At 42.8% G+C, this 21,555-nt stretch overlaps 1 protein-coding gene across 1 annotated transcript in view; it reads right to left on the bottom strand.

Moving 5' to 3' along the window:
- Nucleotides 1–21,555, bottom strand: part of bap1 (BRCA1 associated deubiquitinase 1) — a 65,152-nt gene that overhangs the window by 14,237 nt on the left and 29,360 nt on the right. The window contains exons 5-12 of the mRNA XM_078209383.1: nt 18,748–18,867; nt 16,182–16,243; nt 14,120–14,262; nt 9,308–9,386; nt 6,728–6,851; nt 5,515–5,662; nt 4,398–4,582; nt 944–1,077 (exon numbers count right to left, since the gene is read on the bottom strand). Coding sequence (XP_078065509.1) covers nt 944–1,077; nt 4,398–4,582; nt 5,515–5,662; nt 6,728–6,851; nt 9,308–9,386; nt 14,120–14,262; nt 16,182–16,243; nt 18,748–18,867 — 995 coding nt within the window. The remainder of the gene's footprint in view (nt 1–943; nt 1,078–4,397; nt 4,583–5,514; nt 5,663–6,727; nt 6,852–9,307; nt 9,387–14,119; nt 14,263–16,181; nt 16,244–18,747; nt 18,868–21,555) is intronic.

The raw sequence follows: 21,555 nt of genomic DNA, 5'->3' as shown, positions 1-21,555 counted from the left end.
TTTCAGGCACCTCACCCGAGACTATTGATGATTCAAATATCTCTGCTAGGGGACCCACAATTTCCTGCCTAGCCTCTCACAATGTCCTGGGACACACTTCATCAGGTCCCGGGGATTTACCTATCTTGATGTGCTTAAAGACTTCCGGCATCTCCTTCTCTGTAATATGTACACTCCTCAAGACATCACTATTATTTCCCTAACATCCCAAGTTCCCTGACATCCATGCTTTTCTCAACAGTAAATACTGATGAGAAATATTCATTTAGGATCTCACCCATCTCTTGTGAATCCGCACATAGATGACCTTGTTGATCCTTAAGAGGCCCTACTCTCTCCCTTGTTACTCTTTTGCCCTTTATTTATTTGTAGAAGCTCTTTGGATTCTCCTTTGCCTTATCTGCCAAAACAATCTCGTGTCCCCTTTTTGCCCTCCTGATTTCTCTCTTAACTATATTCCTACAACCCCTATACTCTTAGTTAGTAAGGAAGGGTCAGTAGGCAATTTGACTATGAGAGACCTGATAGCCAAGTCCATCCTTTTGCTATTCATGTGTGGGTTTTTCAGCAGGGGTCACTGAATAGCAACTAAGAGTGAGAATTCTATCTGAATTTTCTGATCCTTTGCCAACTACAGCACCCATTTCCCCAGCTAACTGCACACATAGCTAGAATTAAACCTGAGATCTCCTTGCTCTGTACAGTTCAATTCAATCCCTAAGCTGGTTCATTTATCAATCCAGTCAAGGGGGGAAAAGTTTGGGGTTATTTTAGATAATGATTATATGATTGTCCTGATGATCACAAATTGACAGCAGAGCCATTGACTTGTCGTCCTGCTTTCTGCCTGGCTTCCCTCTTCTGAAGGTGGTGACTCCTTGTGCAGTATGCTATCAACAGTTCATGGATACTTTCAGAAACTGAATCCCTGAGCTGGACTGACCTGATCGCTGTGTTGGTGTTTTGACAATCTTCCTCCTCTTCCTCATCGTACTCATCATCATTGTCCGAGTAACGGTGGTGCTGGGGGTTGGGCAGTCGGCTACGACCAACACCAGACGCAAGGTCTTCCTCTTCCTGTGGGAAGTGACAAGTGGTAACAACTGATCTGCATATTAAGCTGAAACTCCTCTGTTTGCTCATACTGGATTTAAGAAAGACTTGTATTCCTATCGCGCCTTTTCACAACCTCAGGACTTCACAACCTCACAGCCAATGAATACTTGTGAAGTGTAGTCACTGTTATAATGTCGGAAACATGACAGTCAATTTCCACACATCAAGCTCCCACAAACAGCAATGTGATAACGATCAGTTAATCTACCTTAGTAATGTTGATTGAAGGATGAATATTGTGAGGTCAGAAGTGGGAATGTTTGCTGATGATTGCACAATATTTAGAACCATTTGCGACTGTTCAGATACTAAAGCATCTGTGCCCATATGCAGCAAGACCTGGACAACATTACAGCTTGGACTGATAAGTGCCAAGTAACATTCACTGCGCACAAGCACCAGGCAATGACCATATCCAACAAGAGAGAATCCAATCACTCCCCGTGACATTCACTGGCATTACCATCACTGAATCCTCTACTATCAACATCTTGGGGGTTACCACTGACCAGAAATTGAACTGGACTAACCATATAAATACTGTGGCTACAAGAGCAGATCAGAGGTTGGGAATCCTACAGCAGATAACTCACCTCCTGACTTCCTGAAGCCTGTCCACCATCTATAAGGTACAAGTCAGGAGTGTGATGGAATAGTCTCCACTTAGTTGGATGAGTGCAGCTCCAACAACATTCAAGAAGCTCAACGCCAAGATAAAGCAACCCACTTGAGTGGCACCCCATCTTCAACTTCACCAGCAACACCCACATCCCGTGAAAGAATAAATGAAACAAAAAAGTTACTTCAAAGAAGAATGAAGAGAGACTATTTTATAAATATTCTTTCAAGGGGTGCGGTTGTCATTGGCTGTGCCAGCATTTGTTGTTCATCTGTAATTGTCCTTGAGGAGGTGGTGGTGAGCTGCCTTCTTGAACTGCTTCAGTCCATGGTGTAGGTACACCCACAGTGGGGAGGGAGTTCCAGGGCTTTGACCCAGTGAAGGAATGGTGAGTGGTTTGGAGGGAAACTTACAGGTGGTGGTGTTCCCAGATGATCATGGGTTTTGACATTGCTGTCAAAGAAGTCTTTGTGAGTTGCAGTGAATGTTGTAGATGGTACACACTGTTACCACTGTGCATCCGTAGTAGAGAGAAGGAATGTTGAAAGTGTTGGATAGGGTGCCAATCAAGCTGGCTGCTTTGTTCTGGATGGTGTTGAGCTTATTGAGTGTTGCCCATGCAGGTGGAGGAATATTCTATCAGACTCCTGACTTGTGCCGTGTAAATCATGGACAAGCTTTGTTTGGGAAATCAGGAACGGAGTTACTCTTTGCAGAATTCCCAACTTCTGACTTGAGAGAACTAAATATGAACTCAGTGATATAATTGTAAAGTGAGTGCAGGAACCAAGAAACCTGGGAATGTATGCATTTAGATAATGAAGGTGGCAGGCAGAACAAGTTGAGATGGCTGTTATAGAGCATATGGGATCCATGGCTTTATAGAGACAGAAATTTAAAAAATAAGGATCTATGCCAAAGCTTTATAAAAAGTTGGTTCAACCTCAGCTGGAGTACTGTGTTAATTCTGGCCATCAAACTTTGGGAAGGATATTCGGACCTTGGGGAAGATGCAGAAGAGACTTACCAGAATGGTTCCAAGGATGAGGGACTTTGGTTACATGGAGAAATTGAAGAAGCTGGGGTTGGTCCCTTACAGCAGCAAAGATTAAGAGGAGGTTTGATAGAAGTGTTCAAAATCATAAATGGTTCTGATAGAGCAAATAAGGAGAAAGGGTTTCCAATAGCAAAAAGGTTAGTAACCAGGGGACTCAAGATTTAAAAGGCAGAAGGACAACTGGCAACATGAGGAAACGCCTTTTGCACAATGAGTTGTGGTGATCTGGAATGACAGTGTGATGGGAACAGATTTGATACAAACTTCCAAAAGGAAATTGGATAAATACTTGAAAGGAAAAACATTGCCAGGGTGCTGGGAGATGAGGATGCATAGCAGGGAAGGAGGACTCATTGGGTAGCTCTTTCAGATAGCTAGCACAAGCATCATGGGCCAAATGGCCTCCCACTGAGTTGTACCATTCTCTGATTCAATGAAAGAGAGATTCAAAACGAAAAAGGAACAGAGAGAATGTGAATTTATTTAGCATCTTTCACAATCTCTTTCAGAGCTGCTTTGTAGCCAATGAATTACTTCTCAAGTGTTGTCGCTATTTTGTAATGCAAGAAAGGTGACAATCTAGTTAGACATAACAAAGTCCCACAAACAGCAAAGAAATAAATAAGGAGATCATCTGCTTTAAGAGTTGTTGTTTGAGGGATATCAGCCAGGACACCAGGATCTCCCCTACTCTTCTTCTAAATAGTGCCATGGGTTTTTTACATCTACCCAAGAGGACTGCAGGGATCTTGGACATCTCAGCTGGAAGATATTATGCTTGACAATGCAACACTCCCTATGCGCTGCACTGTAGTGCGACCCTAGATTATATACTCAAGTCTCTGGAGTGGGTTTTGAATCTGTGACCATAAGAATGCAACACACTGAGACACAGTTTGAATCATAAGAGCTGTGTCAGAATTGTTGGGTCATTTCTACATCCAGAGTACACTCTGGAAACATGTATGACACCTTGGGGAAATAACCCATTTACTTCAACAAGTGTAAACTTGCAGAAATAAGGTGGAATTTGCATTTGATTTTAGCAAGTAACTTGGCCGAAGAGAGCTAAACCTCAACCCAGTCTCAATAAGTGATCTGTAACTATCCAACTATCATGTCATCCATTGGATTCGGTCTGGTAACTAGTGAAGAAGCTGTTCTTTCAGGATCTGACCTGGCCTGAGTCCAGAACTCACTGGTGACATAACAGTGACACATGTTTGTACTGTATTAACCTACATTTGACTGAGTATAAAGCCCGTAGTTTCAGTTACAAAAGATAATGGGTGGATAGTGTTTAAATATTGCAGTAATGGGATCATTTCCTGCTTAGTTTAGTGTTATGGCACAGTCAGCATTGTAGAAGCCATTGCTCTTCATTCAACTCATGCCGTAACACTCCTCAGAGAACTCAATTCTGACACTGGGTGAAACATGTTCCATCCCCATGCACACACATCTCTCAGGTTAACACCACAAAATTGACTTTGTAAAACATTTTTGCAAGTCTGTAAATGGAATAATCCACTTATAAACTCTGGAGTTTGCTCAATAACATTCGTTCAATCTGCTCAGTGCCAGGAGAGGAAGGGAAGTGACTACCTGCATTGGCGACTTGGCGTAGTTATGGTTATCAAGGAAAGCTGGAAGGCGTTGGATGACAGGACTAGGAGTAGATGTGGGTCCATTCGTACTGGACACTACAGTTTTGATTGAAGGTTTTGGTTTGCTTGATGGGCTGGACGTACAAACTGGTTGAGTTTGAGGCATGGAGGCTTCAATGGATCCTGGAACAAAGAAACATATTCATGTTAAGCAACACACTCTGTGCCAAAATGGGAAATTTTTCAGTGTGTCCATTATTTCAATAATTATAGTACATGAGACAGACCATGAAAGCCTGACTCCCTACGAATGTACAGTAGGTATTGCCCTGGGAAAGCCTGTGTACAAGGACCACGGGCACTAGCTCAATGTAGAAGGCCTGCGAATAAAGGAGTCCAATGATTAACTGCGGGACAGAAGACATTCTATATTTTTCATAGAGAACTGTTGGCCTCAGAGTTGTTTGAAACTGCTTAGCTGTCCCAGAAAAAGATGTGAATTTCTGCAAAACTCAAAGGAATGAAACTTGGGAGATATTTAAAAGGAGAGATTCAATGCTTGGATCCAGGCCTTCCAAGGACAACGAAGGTGTCAAATGGCTGAATGGTGAACTTAAGTCTAAGATTAGAGATGGTAAATGGGGCAAATAAAATGAATGGCCAGTTAAATTGGTTTTGGTGATATTGGTCGAGGGAGCATTGCTGCTCTTTGAATTGCAACCAGAACAATGGGGTATGCAGTTTAGCATTCTCAATCAAAAGACAGAAACTCCATGATAGTCATACTCCCTCAGCACTGTATTGGAGTGTCAATTCAGATTCTGCGCTCAAGTCCTTAAGCCTTTGGCTGAGGTGATAGTGATATGAGTCAGTACAAGATGCAAATATTTTAGATCAGAACAGAACAAGCAGCATGATCAGGAGAAATTGGCAGTAACACCCATATACACGAGTGCAAACAGCACCATCTGCATTACATGCGTCACGGTGCAAATATTACAACCAATAACAACCCAAAAATTCTGAAATGTTCCTAAAGATATGTGTTGGGAAGAGTTGGTGACTAAATGATTGTTCTATTCAGTGGTGTGTCCTGCACAGTGATTTAAACTTACCACTCTGCAGATTATCCTGTACAGGGTATGTCTTGTTGCTCTCTGGTTCAGGTGCAGGTTTGTTCAGAGCTTGCTTTGCCACCTCCATGGCTTGAGCTTCCTGGGGCTTCTGCGTCTGGATCAACTCTGGCTGAGTTACACGGATCAGCTAAAAGAAGGAAGTAGTAGGTCTGGTTCAAAGATTTACTGTGATAGAATACATCCTTTAGTGTTCAAAAAGAAATACAGCTCATGCAGGAGACAGAAAGTCAACCCAGGCAGAAGCACAATTTATGGACTGAAATGAAAATAAATCTGGGATACATGACGAAATGGTCATTCAGAGGTCTCCTTCAAAGGAGGATAGGCCACTCATTACACCAGCTCATGCTAACTGTGGCACATGCAAGCTTCTTCTGCAGTGCTCAGTGTAGTCCAGGGCTAGTGATCAAGTACAGTTGTTGGGAGCCCTATGACTTGGACGAGGAAATAAAATTGCCCGTGGAATTGGGAAGGTTAAAGCAGCACAGGAATTACAAAAATAGAATCCATTAAATCTATTACCGGGTGAGGCTCTAATCTACCTGGTACAAAGCTGTGTAAAACAGTCCGAATCAAAAAGACAAATTTAAATTTCTCAATTCTCCATGAAAGCATACCCATCATGTTTCTAAATAAGCAATAATTTAATAACAATAAACTTGCATTTACACAGTGCCTCATCATCTCTTAACTGGATATCCCAAAGGTCTTTGTAATCAAGTAGTTTTGAAGTGCAGTTGGTATTATGTATAAACTGTAAAAGCCCACTTGTGCACAGCAAGATCCCACAAACTGATACTGAATGAATGGTATTGCTTGAAGGGGAATGTTAGTCAGAACACTGGAAGAAGCCAGTGTTCTTTTTTGAAAAATGAAACTTGCTTTTTCACATCTATCCATGCAGTTATGATTCCCCAGTTTAATGCCTCAGCTGAAATGCAGCAGTCCTTCCATCAGGGGCCCAAGTGGCAGCGTGGACAATGTGCCTCCAGTCACTGTACAGCTTGAATGGTAAAGTGGTAAGTCCCACCAAATGAAAGCAGCACAGGAATTTCCCAAACATGTCTGTACTCGTTATTGGGCCCAGAATCTGAAGAAGGCACAAAGTAGACGCTGAAAAACTGAAATGACTGGTTGGTCCTATTAGGTTGGCGTCCCTGTGCGTTCATGAACCGATTCTCTCAGACAATACCTGTTGTAGGGCCTCCAGCACCGTCTGCCGGTTCATTTTCAGAAGGCTCAATTTTGTCTCATACTTCATCCTCCGATCCGGCACCACTGCCATCAGGTTGAAACGGATGTCGTGGTAAGGTTCTCTGGGACAAAACAAAAAGTACATTGGCAACAATAAATAATGAAGCAATGCACTCCAGTTAAGGTTTGAACTCAAGCTCTCAGTTGATACAGAGCTGTGATTACTGTCCATCAAACATTAGCGAAGGGGAACAGTACCATAGATCATAGATACCCTACAGTGCAGAAAGAGGCCATTTGGCCCATTGAGTCATGCACCGACCACAATCCCACCCAGGCCCTATCCCCATATCCCTACATATTTACCCACTAATCCCTCTAACCTACACATCTCAGGACACGAAGGGGCAATTTTAGCATGGCCAATCAACCTAACCCGCACATCTTTGGACTGTGGGAGGAAACCCACACAGACACGAGGAGAATGTGCAAACTCCACACAGACAGTGACCCAAGTCAGGAATCGAACCCAGGTCCCTGGGGCTGTGAAGCACCAGTGCTAACCACTGTGCTACCGTGCCATCCGCCAATAAATTGTAAAAAAAAATCCAAGGCTTTGAAGGTTGTTGTCTTACTGAGACAATCAAAATCAGGAAGGTTAGAGGTTGCATCCCTGGTCTGTGTTGAGTTAGTAGATCTCCGATGGAATAGTGGTAAGGGCACCATAATTAGCTTCATCACATTGAGCTAGGAAAGGGAAAGGTGGCACAAAAAAAGCTGGGATTTGGTCTTTTGCTTTTAACCATAGGAACATAGAAATAGAAGCAGCAGTAGGCCATTCGGCCCTTCGAGCCTGCTCCACCATTCATTTTCATCATGGCCGATCATCGAATTCCATATCCTGATCCCCCCTACCCCCCATATTCCTTGATCCTTTTAGCTCCTAGAGCTATATCTAATTTCTTCTTGAATCAGACGTTTTGGCCTCAACTACATTCTGCGGTAGTGAATTCCGCACATTCACCACCCTCTGGGCGAAGAAATTTCTCCTCACTTCAATTCTAAAAGGTTTACCCCTCATCCTCAAACTATGACCCCTAGGTCTGGACTCCCCCCATGATTAGGAACATTCTTTCTGAATCTAGCCTGTCCAACCCTGTTAGAATTTTATAACTTTCTATGAGATCCCCTCTCACTCTTTTAAACTCCAGTGAATATAATGCTAACCAACTTAGTCTCTCCTTATTTGACAGACCTGCCATCCCAGGAATCAGCCTGGTAAACCTTCGCTATACTCCCTCTATAGCAAGGACATCCTCCCTCAGATAAGGACACCAAAACTGCACACAATACTCCAGGTGTGGCCTCACCAATGTCCTATACAATTGCAGCAAAATATCCCTATCCCTATACTCAAATCCTCTCGCTATGAAGGCCAACATACCATTTGCCTCCTTTACTGCCTGCTGTTCCTGCGCGTTTACTTTCAGTGACTGATGCACAAGGACACTAGGGTCTCACTGAGTATCCACCTCTCTCAATTTACATCCATTCAAGTAATAATCTGTCTTCCTATTATTGCTATCAAAGTGGATAACCTCACATTGATCCACATTATACTGCATCTGCCATGCATATGCCCACACACTCAGCCTGTCCAAATCATGCTGAAGCATCTCTGCATCCTCCTCACAGCTCACCCTCCCACCCAATTTTGTATCATCTGCAAATTTGGAGATAATACATTCAGTTCCCTCTTCCAAATCAATAATATATAATGTGAACACTGGGGTCCTAGAACAGATTCCTGCGGAATCCCACTAGTCATTGACTGCCAATCAGAAAAATTTATGCCAACTCTTTGCTTCCTATCTGCTAACCAGCTTTCTAGCCATCTCAAGATGTTACCTGCAATCCCATGTGCTTTAACTTTGCAAAGTAGTCTGTTATGTGAGACCTTGTCGAAAGTCTTCCGAAAGTCTAAATAAACCACATCCACTGGTTCTCTTCAGTCAACTCTACTAGTTACATCCTCAAAGCATTCCAATAGATTCATCAAGCATGATTTCCCTTTTGTAAATCAATGCTGACTTTGTCTGATAATACCATCGCCTTCCAAATGCTGAGTTATGAAATCCTTGATAATGGACTCTAGCAACTTCTCCAGTGCCGACGTTAGGCTCACTGGTTTATAGTTCCCTGTATTCCCTCTACCTCCTTTTTTATTTTGAAGTGAAGTGAAAAAAAAGTACAGTAGTTCATTGCTACTGGACTTGTAACCCAGAGACTAGAATTGACAATCATGAGTTCAAATCCAGAATTTTAAATCTGTTTTAAAAAAATTGCTATCAGTAAAAGTCACCATGAAGATGTCTATTTTCACAACTAGTGCATCAATGTCCTTTGGGAAGGTAACTGCTGTATAAATATTGCTTTAATATACTCAGCTGGCGAGCTGCAACGTGTATGAATAAAGTAACCCATCTCATGAACAAGACGTCAACATTAAAAAAGATAAATGAGACAGGGGTATTTATATCTCCTGAATAATAATGTCTATAATAGAATAGATCATTACCCAGCTGTAGCTAGTCCTATTCGCTCCATTATAACTCTCCGTGCTTTGTCTGTCCATTCTTCATCCTCACCCCAAGGCCCTGGAAATAGAAAATAGCTTCATCCTTCAGTACAATATCAGCAGACTACCAGAAAATCTACATCACAGGAGGCTGAAGCTCTACAGGATCAAACAGTGTTTTGATAAAAGACCTTGTTCATAATACAGGGTGGGATAACTCTCGAGATGTAATGATTAGGTGATGCTAACACTTGCAGATTGTAGGAGGAAGGGGTGACTGCAGGAGCTATGGAGTTCCAGAGTTTTGAGATCATGGGAAAGAATGAGTTGAAGTAGATGTTGCTGCAATGAATCTTGTTATCAACACAGTAAGGGTGAAAGAAGAGGCATAATAGTTTAAGAAAGTGCACTCAAGAGTTTAGCAAGAACAAGAGCTGCACAGTGGCTCAGTCGTTAGCACTGCTGCCTCACAGTGCCAGGGACCGGGTTCGATTCCTGGCTTGGGTGACTGTCTGTGTGGAGTTTGCACATTTTCCCCGTGTCTGCGTGGGTTTGCTCCGGTTTCCTCCCACAGTCCAAAGATGTGCGGGTTAGATGGACTGGCTGTGCTAAATTGCCCCTTAGTGTCAGGGGGGCTAGCTAGGGTAAATGCATAGGGTTATGGGGAGACAGCCTAGGCAGGTTCGTGGTCGGTACAGACTCGATGGGCCGAATGGCCGCCTTCTGCACTGTATGATTCTATGATTCTAAGAGGAATGCAGAAAGTCTTGATGAAATAAAGCAAAAAGATACACTTAAACAAAATTATTTGCCAAATAAGTGTTAAAACTAGTGCAATGGAGAGGTAGTTAGCAGAATTCCTGTCACAAAAATTTACAGAATATTTGCTAAAACATAATAGAGGGATTCAAACACTGCTAAAAATTCATGACAACCTGGAGGTGACAGACTGAATATTTGGATCTCAGATACTGGTTATCTAATGCACTAATTAAGCTTTATGGACTGATGCAGGTTTTGTGACAGCCCGACCCAATGTATGCGAAAAATGTAATTATCCATGTCACCCCTGTGCTATCCTACCTAAAATAGCCACAGTATTTTATTAAACAAATGGGCCACATTAGAATTAGATTACAAACTTATTGTATTAAAGTTTGTATGAATATTGTGCATGCACAACTTTCAGTTCCACCTAGCCCCCACTTTTAAAAGACAGGCCTGAAAATGGGTTTAGCGATGTTGAAAGAGGTACATCCTCCCTTCCAATTGTCTTTCAACAAGAGTTTACACAATTCCAGGGCTCTGTGCATTTGCTTAAGAGTACTAGGAAAATTGGGGTCTTTTGATGTAGTGGGGTAGTGTCCCTCCCTCTGGGTCAGACCTCTGGTTTCAAGTCCCGCTTCAGGACTTGACGGCAGTGGGAGTAGCAGTATTCGTAACATGGCCAAACACATTGATTATCACCTTGTAAATCCTTCCAATACAGAGCAGCAGAGTTTCCTGGTCAACCTCACTACAGAAGGCAATGCCAAGCATAATGATGGACCAATTCAATGGAAGTCTAAGGTTGCCAGCATCCTCTTAGGGTACCTGAAGGAGGAGGAAGATGTACTATGATCTAGATTAAGGATATTCCTTGGAAACGTGTGTTCTCATTGATTGGCGTGTTCTCCATGGCATTGAAAGTAGGCAGATTGCACCAAGTTCTGTAGCATAGTTAGTTGTGCAGCTGTGAACAGGAAATTACAAAGGGATAGTGATAAATTGAGTGATAGAGGGAGTTTAATGTAGGGAAGTGTGAGGTAATCCATGTTAAATTCTAGAGTTCCGAAGAGTCAAATTGGACTTGAAACGTTAACTCTGGTTTCCACGCCACAGAAGTTGCCAGATCTGCAAAGTTTTTGCAACTTTTTCTGTTTATATTTCAGAATTCCAGCATCCAAAGTATTTTTCTTTCATTAAAGAATATTTCTAAATGGTGGGAGACCAGAACCTATCCAGGATCACAGATTACTAAGCAGGGTCAAGGCTAATGGAATTCTAGCTTTTATTTCAAGATTGGAATATAAAGGACAAGGAGTTGACCAAAGCCTTGATCAGATCCTATCTACAGTACAATGTCAGTTCAGGATGCCATATCTTAGCAATATACTGGACTTCAAGGTGTATTGTGCAAATTCATCAGAATGCCATCGAAATTTAAGACGATTAAATTATGAGGACAGTTCGCATAAACTTTTTAAAATTCCCTTGAATTTAGAAGGTTGAGGGGTGGTCTAATTGAGGTGTTTAAAATGATAAAGGAATTTGATTGTTCAATGAAGGAAAGCTATTTCCTCTGGTGGGAGAATTCAGAACTAAAGGGCTGACTGTTAAAACAGAGCTAGCCAATGAGGAGTGAAACCGCAGGAAGCTAGTGGAAATCTGGAACTCTCTGCCGAAAAGCTGAGAATGCTGGGAGAATTGAAATTTTCAAGGTTACCAGCGAGATTAGCAAAAGATACGCAGATCCATATATTCCTGAAAGGTGAGAAGTGGGCTTGAGGTACAGATCAGCAATGATCTAACAGAACGGAACAAACTAGAGGGCTTTGTTTTCTTGTTGGGATGTGAGCATTATTGGCAAGGCCAGTATTTGTTGCTCATCCCTGATTGCTGTTGACAAGGGAGCTAAATGGACTGTTCCTGTTCCTATCCTGTTGGTCTGTATATAGACCCCTTTCAGGAGGTTTCCATGGTCATCACTCTCACCAACTGCTTGTCAGATTTGTTCCTCAATGTTTTCATTTCCTTTCCTCTTGCTGGACTATTAGCCCATCAGCACTGGCTGCTTTGCAGTCCCTCATCCGTGCACTGTCCCGCATAAAAGGAGAGTGATGATGGACTATTCAACCAGAGGATTGGGAAAATCAGAGCCAAGCCCTATTGTACCCTCTGACATCAACCTTTGCACTTCCAGCAGGGATCATGGATAGCTATCGGGAGTGGGAATTTTGGCTAATTATCATTTCATTAACGAAAGAGCACCGAGGCCACTACAGTATCCTCACCAACCCTTTGGCTGAAATCCAATCACTCATCAGGGTCACACTCAGGAGCTACCTAATAGGTCAGTTCTATAGGACTGCTGCTTCCCAATTGATGCACTGTGGGGAAATAATGTAGCAAATACTCAGTTGGGATGGCATGAGGTGTTAAATATAGACCATACCTATTTTTAATGTGGACTGGAATTTCAGGATGCCTCTTACCTCCAGCACTTATGGTAAATATTCTGTATTCATACGCAACAGCACCAGTGTTAAAGCAGAAAGAAATCTACAATTCATTCAGAGGACATTGAAGGATAAAAGATCTGGAACCAGGTTGTGAAAGATGAAAGTGGATAAACGAAACTAAATTGTAACAGTTTAGGAGAGTGGTCCAAGAAGTGGCTGATGAAATTCAACGTGGGCAAGTGCGAGGTCGTACACTTTGGAAAAAAGAATAGAGGCATGGACTATTTTCTAAACGGTGACAAAATTCATAATGCTAAAGTGCAAAGGGACTTGGGAGTCCTAGTCCAGGATTCTCTAAAGGTAAACTTGCAGGTTGAGTCCGTAATTAAGAAAGCAAATGTAATGTTGTCATTTATCTCAAGAGGCTTGGAATACAAAAGCAGGGATGTACTTCTGAGGCTTTATAAAGCACTGGTTAGGCCCCATTTGGAGTACTGTGAGCAATTTTGGGCCCCACACCTCAGGAAGGACATACTGGCACTGGAGCGGGTCCAGCGGAGATTCACACGGATGATCCCAGGAATGGTAGGCCTGACATACGATGAACGTCTGAGGATCGTGGGATTATATTCATTGGAGTTTAGGAGGTTGAGGGGAGATCTGATAGAAACTTACAAGATAATGAACGGCTTAGATAGGATGGACGTAGGGAAGTTGTTTCCATTAACAGGGGAGACTAGGACGCGGGGGCACAGCCTTAGAATAAAAGGGAGTCACTTTAGAACAGAGATGAGGAGAAATTTCTTCAGCCAGAGAGTGGTGGGTCTGTGGAATTCATTGCCACAGAGGGCTGTGGAGGCCGAGACGTTGAGCGTCTTCAAGACAGAAATTGATAAATTCTTGATTTCTCGAGGAATTAAGGGCTATGGGGAGAGAGCGGGTAAATGGAGTTGAAATCAACCATGATTGAATGGTGGAGTGGACTCGATGGGCCGAATGGCCTTACTTCCGCTCCTATGTCTTATGGTCTTATGGTAATGCAAGCTTTCTGAAATATTTTTCATTGAGTGTCAGCATCGCTGGCCAGGCCAGCATTTGTTCTCCATCCCCAATTGCACTTGAGAAGGGTGGTGTGGAGCTGCCTTCTTGAACCGCTGGAGTCCATGTGACATAGATGCACCCAAAGTGCTGTTAGGAAGGGAGTTACTGGTTTCTGACTCAGCGAGAGTGAAGGAATAGCGATTAATGCTCCAAATTAGGATGGCATATGACTTGGAGAGAAGTTTGCAGGTGGTAACATTCCCATATGTCTGATGTCCTGTCCTAGATGGTAGATGTCTCATGGATTTGAAAGGCGAAAGATCATAGTTTTCAAAGGTGAAGGGTCAAAAGTTTGGAAGATGAAAGAGAGAATGTGGCCTGCTGCAATTACATTTTCAGGACCAAAAATCCAATCACTAATTGGACACCGAATATAAAAGGGAGATCTGCCACCAATTAAAGAAGCTGCAGGATTTGTGACTGAACATTCAATGAAAAATAAAATGCCTGTCTTATGTTGATGTGTAAGATCATGTAGTGCGGTTCGTACCATGATCAATGGGATAGGCTTTCAAACCATCCAGTTCAAACAGGCGACCTTTAATGGGAACGTAACTGACAAAATGAAAGGCCTCCATGGTCCGCACAGCGCTGATTCCATTCTGTTTCTCTGGAAGATGCCGTGGCTCTGGCCTAGAGGGGGTAAAAAAGAGACAGTGAACTCAGTTTCATGGAATGGCTGGGACTTGGCCAGGATTCCAGCCTCTCTCTATTCAGTTCACAATGACAAGCTGGATTTACACTAGGAAACATTATACTAAAGTATCTTACATTCGGGAGGCCAAAATGGAAGGAGAAGAATCAGGGAATCAAGGGGAGAAGCATTTTTTATTCTATGTAAGCATTTCAGAGATAGACTATTAGAAATGGAATATGCACTTTGTAACCTCTACACACAAACATAGTCACTTGGATATACATTCCTCTTAATTCAAAAGCACTTAATTCAGACTATATAATTTCAACTTCTTCAAAGGCATACAAAACTTTACTGCATCAATTCTATCATTTAATTTAAATAATTGGATAATTCAATTTCTTTATGCATGAAAAAAGCAAATTTGAATTACGAGTATGACACCAAGACTAAATGAAAGATTTCCATAAGGAAGTCGCCACTCATGGGATGGTAGGAATTGACTAAGAGTCTGAAGGGCAGATTATAGGTAGTGGTAAAGGCCCAGCCAACTTCACTAGGTATGCTCGAACATCTACCTAATCATCTCCCTCTCTTTACACTAGTCAGTCCTATGCCACTGTGCCAGTTCCAGTACAGTGTCCATGTGTCAATATTATTTTTATGATTTTGAGACCACATTCACCAGCAATAAATGACTTGGGAGGGGTAAAGAAATTACCTTTAAGATGTATGTTTGAAAATATTACTAAAAGGCACGAAGGCAAGATGTAAATATGCTAAGCTTTGAAGTTTATCAACGATTGTAAATAGTAAGCAACTTCTTTGGCATGTCTCAATAATTGATGAATATGTCAGACCTATTTAATTAGGAGGTCCCTGGTTCGGGTACAAAGTAAAGATTTGTCTGGTATCCGTCCTCCCCTCTGGTTTAGACCATAGGCAGATAAAAAGCAGAGGGATAGCCAGATTTTGAACAGGAAGCTGCACTGGCAAGCTTTCCCCAGGCTCTGAAGTGAAGGATGGTGGAAGTTATTTAAAACTGCTCAAAACAATCCAGTATTGAGTGGAAACATAGCATGTTTATTATTCTGTATCATTACACAAATGCAGGTTGTTCTGATTGAATTAATTATCAGAGGATAGCTGCTGCTCTGTACGTAAACTTGTTGTTTTATTAAATAAGCCAATTCAAAAGCTTTTTTCCATCCGGTCTTCAGCTTACAAATTTCTTTCTGAAGACTATGTTCAGATTGAAGAGACATATTCATGGGACATGTGAAAGATATATTTAGTTCATATGTCAAGATGCGCACATTGCTCCATCCTTTGGTTATGTCATCTTATAAGGAGGTAGATCAACTTTGGTACGCAAGAGGCATGGGGAGCTACTTATGTGAGCAACTGATGTAACTGGACCTATGAAGGACGTGCAGATGTTGGCCAACCTGCTGTGTTTCCAGCAGAGGTGCTGGTTCTAGTCAAACTGAACATTTACAATGCTATCCACCATAGCATCACTAGACTACTTGACAGTGTTTAAGATGGCACAAGATTTGCTGCTTGAACATATACAATGCATCAGGAACTTTTCATAGCTTTCACCCCTGCTGAAGGTGCTGACTTTTGCTGAGTTCAACTGTCATTCAGTCACACAGCACCCACCCTGCCCGCTAAGTAACCATTCTCATGTAAATGAAGATAGCAGGCATTTCCACCATGGAGGGCATCACAGTAACAAACCTGATGCTGTCCTCAAACCTTCCCTGTTCATGGTCATCAAGGCCATTTGTAGCACCATTGGCTTACTCCAGTTAAGGCCAGGTACTTCAGTGCACAATTAACATGAATGTGAATCCCCTGCTTTTGGTCAGGCTGAATGGTACATTTACACAAAATCAAATTGCATTCTTACCTGGCATGGCTGTTGTGTGCCTTAGCAAGCTCTGGAGCGTTACCAATTGCATAGCCCTTACTCTGTGGAGTCAAAATGAATAGCCCTGGTCACTTGAGAATTAATAATGCAAAAGTAATAGTAGCTTCCAGCCCAATGATGCTTGACCCTACTTCATTCACACAGCCAGGTTACACAAGCACCATGTTGATTATCTGATCGTTTGGTCCCTCCTCTGATTTTAGCTTTCTTGTGAAAGTCCTGACATACCAATGCATGTGAGCATTCTGAATGTTGAACCTAGAGAGGGATGTCAGCAAGCATTTTGATAATAGAGCTCAGCACAGGTGTACTTGATCCTATCCCCCAGTTGACATGTGCATTTTCTAGCACACTGCACTGGATAGCCATCAGGAACAACAGGATCCCTGATCCATGGTGCTGAGGACAACTGTGTCTACCTCTAGCACCACCTTAGCTAATCCAGGCAGACCAGTGACTAACTCAGTGTAACTCAGTACTGGAAGGTGGTCTTGTGGCACAAGAGCTAGACAATCTACCTCTGAGGCTTGAGGTAGAGTTCAAGTCCCACACCATGGAAGAAGCCCTCATGACACGGTTCAACAGAATCTTTCCAACATAGAAAATAACCAAGGGCTGGGACTAATTCCACCTGCTCTCTGCAATCTGATGGGAGCTGGCCAATTAATAGGCTGCCTCTGTCTTCAGCAACCAATTAGAGACTGCGGCTGGAACTGGGACACAGGCGGTTCAATGAAGACCCACAGCACTGGAGAATGGACAACCCCAATGGAAGAACTGGGTGCTGCTGAAGGACATAGGTGCGCGTGATGGAAGCACTCTCGGCTGGCTGTTAAACATGTTTTAAAAATAAAGGTCCAGAGATGTCAGGGCCAACAATGTGGAGGAGAAAACCCTTGACAGGAATGAACACAGCTGTGGCTATTTCAGCCTTGCAGCTCCATCATTGCGGGGTGGGAGAGGAAAATTAGATGGCCCTCCAAGGAGCCGTCTCCAGGTAGTTGCTGAGCTTCAGACTCATTGGGGAACGCATCAGATGTTAGGAAAGTTGCCTTGGCATGGAATAATGTTCCTTTGATTGGGGCCTTAACTGGAGCAATTGGCTGCCCGCCTCCGTAGAAGGGGCTATAGAATTTCCATGGCAGCCCACATGTCCAGAGGTGGGACAGCATCAGGGATCTGTGTTGTCAGAGATTTGTGATACTTTTCTAGCCCCCAGCCTTCAAAGATGTGGGAAGCTTCCCCTCCACTCCACCCACCACATTGTGTGCAGTGCAACGACTCAGGTAAAACTGTGCTGGAGAGTGTCTCAGAGCATCTGCACTGGGGACCAGCATGTTTTTCACAAATCAATTAGAAATCAACCTCTCCCCGCCCCTCCCTCCGCCAAATGAAATGAAAAGTCCTAAATCTTCAAACAGTCACAGCAGTATTCAGTGAGTGTAACAAAACATATTTGCTGAGGACTGCACAATGTTCAACATAATTCGTGACTCCTCAGATACTGAAGCAGTCCACATCCAAATGCAGCAAGACCTGGACAATATTCAAGTTTGGGCTGACAAGTGACAAGTAATATTCAAACCACACAAGTGCCAGGCAATGACCATCTCCAAAAAGAGAGAGTCTAACCATCACCCCTTGACATTCAATGGCATTACCATCACTGAAACCCCACTATCAACATCCTTGGGGTTACCATTGACCAGAAACTAAACTGGACTAGCTGTATAAATACTGTGGCTACAAGAGCACAGTCAGAGCAGGTCAGAAGCTGGGAGTTCAGTGGGGAGTAGCTCACCTCTTGGCTCTCCCAAAGCCTGTCCACAATCTACAAGGCACAAGTCAGGAATATGATGGAATACTCCCCACTTGCCTGGATGAGTGCAACTCTAACAAAAGTCAAGAAACTTGACACCATCCAGGTCAAAACAGCCCACTTGATTGGTACCCGATCCACAAGCATCTCCTCTCTCCACCACTGATGCACAGTGGCAGCAGAGTGCACCATCTTCAAGATCCACTGCAGAAACTCACTGAGGCTCCTTAAAGGACACCTTCCAAACCCACGAGCACTACCACCTAGAAGGACAATGGTGGCAGACACATGGGAACACCATCACCTGGACATTCCCCTCCAAGACGCATACCATCCTGACTTGGAAATATATCATCATTCCTTCACTGTTGCTGGGTCAAAATCCTGAAATTCCCTCCCTATCAGCACTGTGGGTGTACCTGCACCACATGGACTGCAGCAGGTCAAGAAGGCAGCTCACCACCATCTTCTCATGGGCAATCAGGGTTGTGCAATAAATGCTGGTGTGGCCAGCGACGCACACATCTCATGAATGAATAAAAAAAGTTATCCACAGGCCAGTCTTTTATACGGTTTGGAACAGCTGAGGCAAATGTGACAGTTGGTGCAGGCACCAAAATAAATACTCTGATTTATATTTTGACTGACTCCCAAAATCATTACCAACAGCTTAAGAAATCAAAGCCAATTTTAGCCAATGTGGATATTCTCACAGTGAACCCATACCTCAGGGCTGAATCCTTTGGTAAAGTCCTTCATCCGGCTGAGAGTGGGACCCAACTCCACATTGTCGCAGTTCAAAAGGACGCTGAGCAAAGCGTGCGTCGCACACGAGTTTGGTATCAGCTTTGAGACAAGATCGGAAAAATGTAATTAGATTACTGCGCACTTGAAGAAACTTGAGTTAATCCAGGTCAGTCAGCATGGGTTAATAAAATATATGGTCATGTTTGGCAAATCTTATAGAATTCTTCAAGGCAATGATTGAAGATAGATAAACAAAATGCAGTGGATGTGGTTTATGTGGATTTGCAAAAGGTTTTAGATAAGGTACATTCTCTGAAAATTATGGCACATGGAAATATGGGGAAAATGGATAGCAAGATGACTGAAAGGCAAAAAGCAAAGTTGGGGTGAAGGAAGGTACCTAGGACTGGATTAACGTAGTTTTATAGCAGACATATAAATGGACTGCACTTGGAAATTAGTGAAACAATACCAAGATTTGTTAGTGACATAAAAAGCTGATAAAGACAATTGAGGGAATCATGGCAAATTAAGATAAGGATTGTGGAAAAACTGCAGAGGGAAAGAAACAGGCAGTTAGGTGGCAGGAATAATGTGGACATAAAAACTTAGAGGTAATACATTTTGAAAGTATAAGTAGGAGAAGTAAAATTTAACAGCAAAAGTCAAAGTGGAGTGGAGGAACAGAGGGTTCTTGGTGTGAAGATATACAAATCGTTAACAGGCTGTGACAGCATAAGTAGATCTGGCCACCAAACAAAGACAAATACATTTGACAGTCTAGCTAAATACATAGAACATAAAAGCAAGCAAGTCATATGCTGCAACTGGAGTAGACTGGACAGTTTGGTGCATTGTAGGAAGGGCATAAAATTACGTGAAAAGGCACAAAATAGATTCACCCCGATGAGACAGCGATTGAAAGATAACAATTATGAGGAGAGACTTGAGAAGTCAGGGCCATTTTCTCAGATTCTAAGGAAAGATGAGGTTATTATGTAGAAAATACAACAGGGAAACTAGCCATCTGTATATTCCCTCCACCTTGGCATTTATCCTTCATGTGAGCAGCAATCCTAATCTCTGTGCCCACCCTTTTTGTCTTATCCCTTTATTTCCTTTTCCTTCAACCACATATCTATTCCATTTTAAATGCTGACAGGGTCAATGATTCAATCACTAATTCTGCTAGTGCATCTCACAGCAATTCATTTGTGGGTCTGGCTAGGACAGCATTTGTTGACCATCCCTAATTGTTCTCGAGAAGGTGGGATCTTTAAGATTAAGGGAGGGTAAACAGTGATAGGTTATTTCCACAATTAATGAGAAGTTAATTAAAGGATACAAATTTAAAGTAATCTCAAAAAAACTGGCGGGGAAGCTAAAGAAACCTTTCACATGGACATATCTAGGATGTAAAATTCTCAGCCAGAAATCACTGTTGAAGCAGAGTCCACTTGCAAAAAGAAATTAGACAGCAAATTGAGAAAGGATAAATTGAAGGGGTTGGTGGGCAGCAAGACATTATGATTAAACAAGGTGACTCATGTGGAAAAGAATGCTGGCATAGACTTGATGGGCAGAATATCCTGAGAGTGCTGATACATTGGGCCCGATTTTACCATTTTTATTCTAAGTGCTGAATCTGGGCGCAATTCCGAACCGACTTGGAAAACTGTTCCCAGGCGCCCCTATACGCACTCAGCCTGAAAAAAAAATCGGGAGTCCGAATCGCACTGTGGGCGGGGCTTATCGCGCTCGAAATGCTGCAGCTCCGATTGGAGCTTTGAACTGCGGATGCGCAGTGAAAAAAAATTTGAAAAAAGGCACTCCTGTCACATCGCTCCCGGGCCCCAAAAAGCAGATAAAGCTGCCCGGGAGCGATGGCCCCCCACAGATATCACCTCACCCAACAACATAACTATCCCCCCTATCCACCCAGCACTCCCCCCACCTCCTGCTACGCAGACCGATTGCGACCCTCTGTCCCCCGTCCCCCTTCCCCCCCCCCAGCCCCACCCACCGATCTGAGTCCGAGAGCCCTTGGAAGCTCTGAACTTACCTCTTCAGAAGCTGGAGCGCCCGAAACAGACCTTTGCCGAACGTGTCTGTTTTGCACCGAATCTGGACGGGCGAACGTGATGGTAATGGGGGAAGTGCGGGTAAAGTTGGGCGGGCAGCCCATTAATTCGATTTAAATGCATGCAACTGCATTTAAATCGCCGTTGCGCCTGTTTCGGGCGTGACGCAATGGTAAAATCGGACCCATTGAGTGATTCTATAATTGCCAATGCCATGGAAATAAATTATAACAATTTGTACTAGCTGTTCAACTTTGTCAATCTCTAGTTATAAACTTCTGTTAAATCTTCTGTAAAGTGGGTTTAGAAATTAATCATACACAGGTTTAAACCTACACTTCCTCCCTCTGAATTTAACCCCTCTTCTTTAAAGGCCCTGACTGTTGCTTGAATATGGTTCAACAGAGGTCAGGCATCCTTAGATTAGATACCTCATCTAGATGATCATTCTTCAATGAGTTTCATCAGGTATTATGACCACAAAGGACATCAAAGCAGTGACTGACAATAAAATCTATGCATGTACAATTAGCAGCAGGAACATTACCAGGTAGCAATCAAGAGCAAGGAAAGGGCTGATTTTTCTCTTTCCAATCTGCAAACAATGATCCAGTTGCACTGACCGAACACACACATTTTATTTCTTGAGGCGATTGATCAAATATCTTAAAATTAACATGGTTCTTCACTTCAGCCGGAATGTTGC

The sequence above is a fragment of the Mustelus asterias genome, chromosome 3 (assembly GCF_964213995.1).
Source record: "Mustelus asterias chromosome 3, sMusAst1.hap1.1, whole genome shotgun sequence".
Classification (NCBI taxonomy): Eukaryota; Metazoa; Chordata; class Chondrichthyes; order Carcharhiniformes; family Triakidae; genus Mustelus; species Mustelus asterias.
This window is presented reverse-complemented; position numbering and strand designations above follow the sequence as displayed.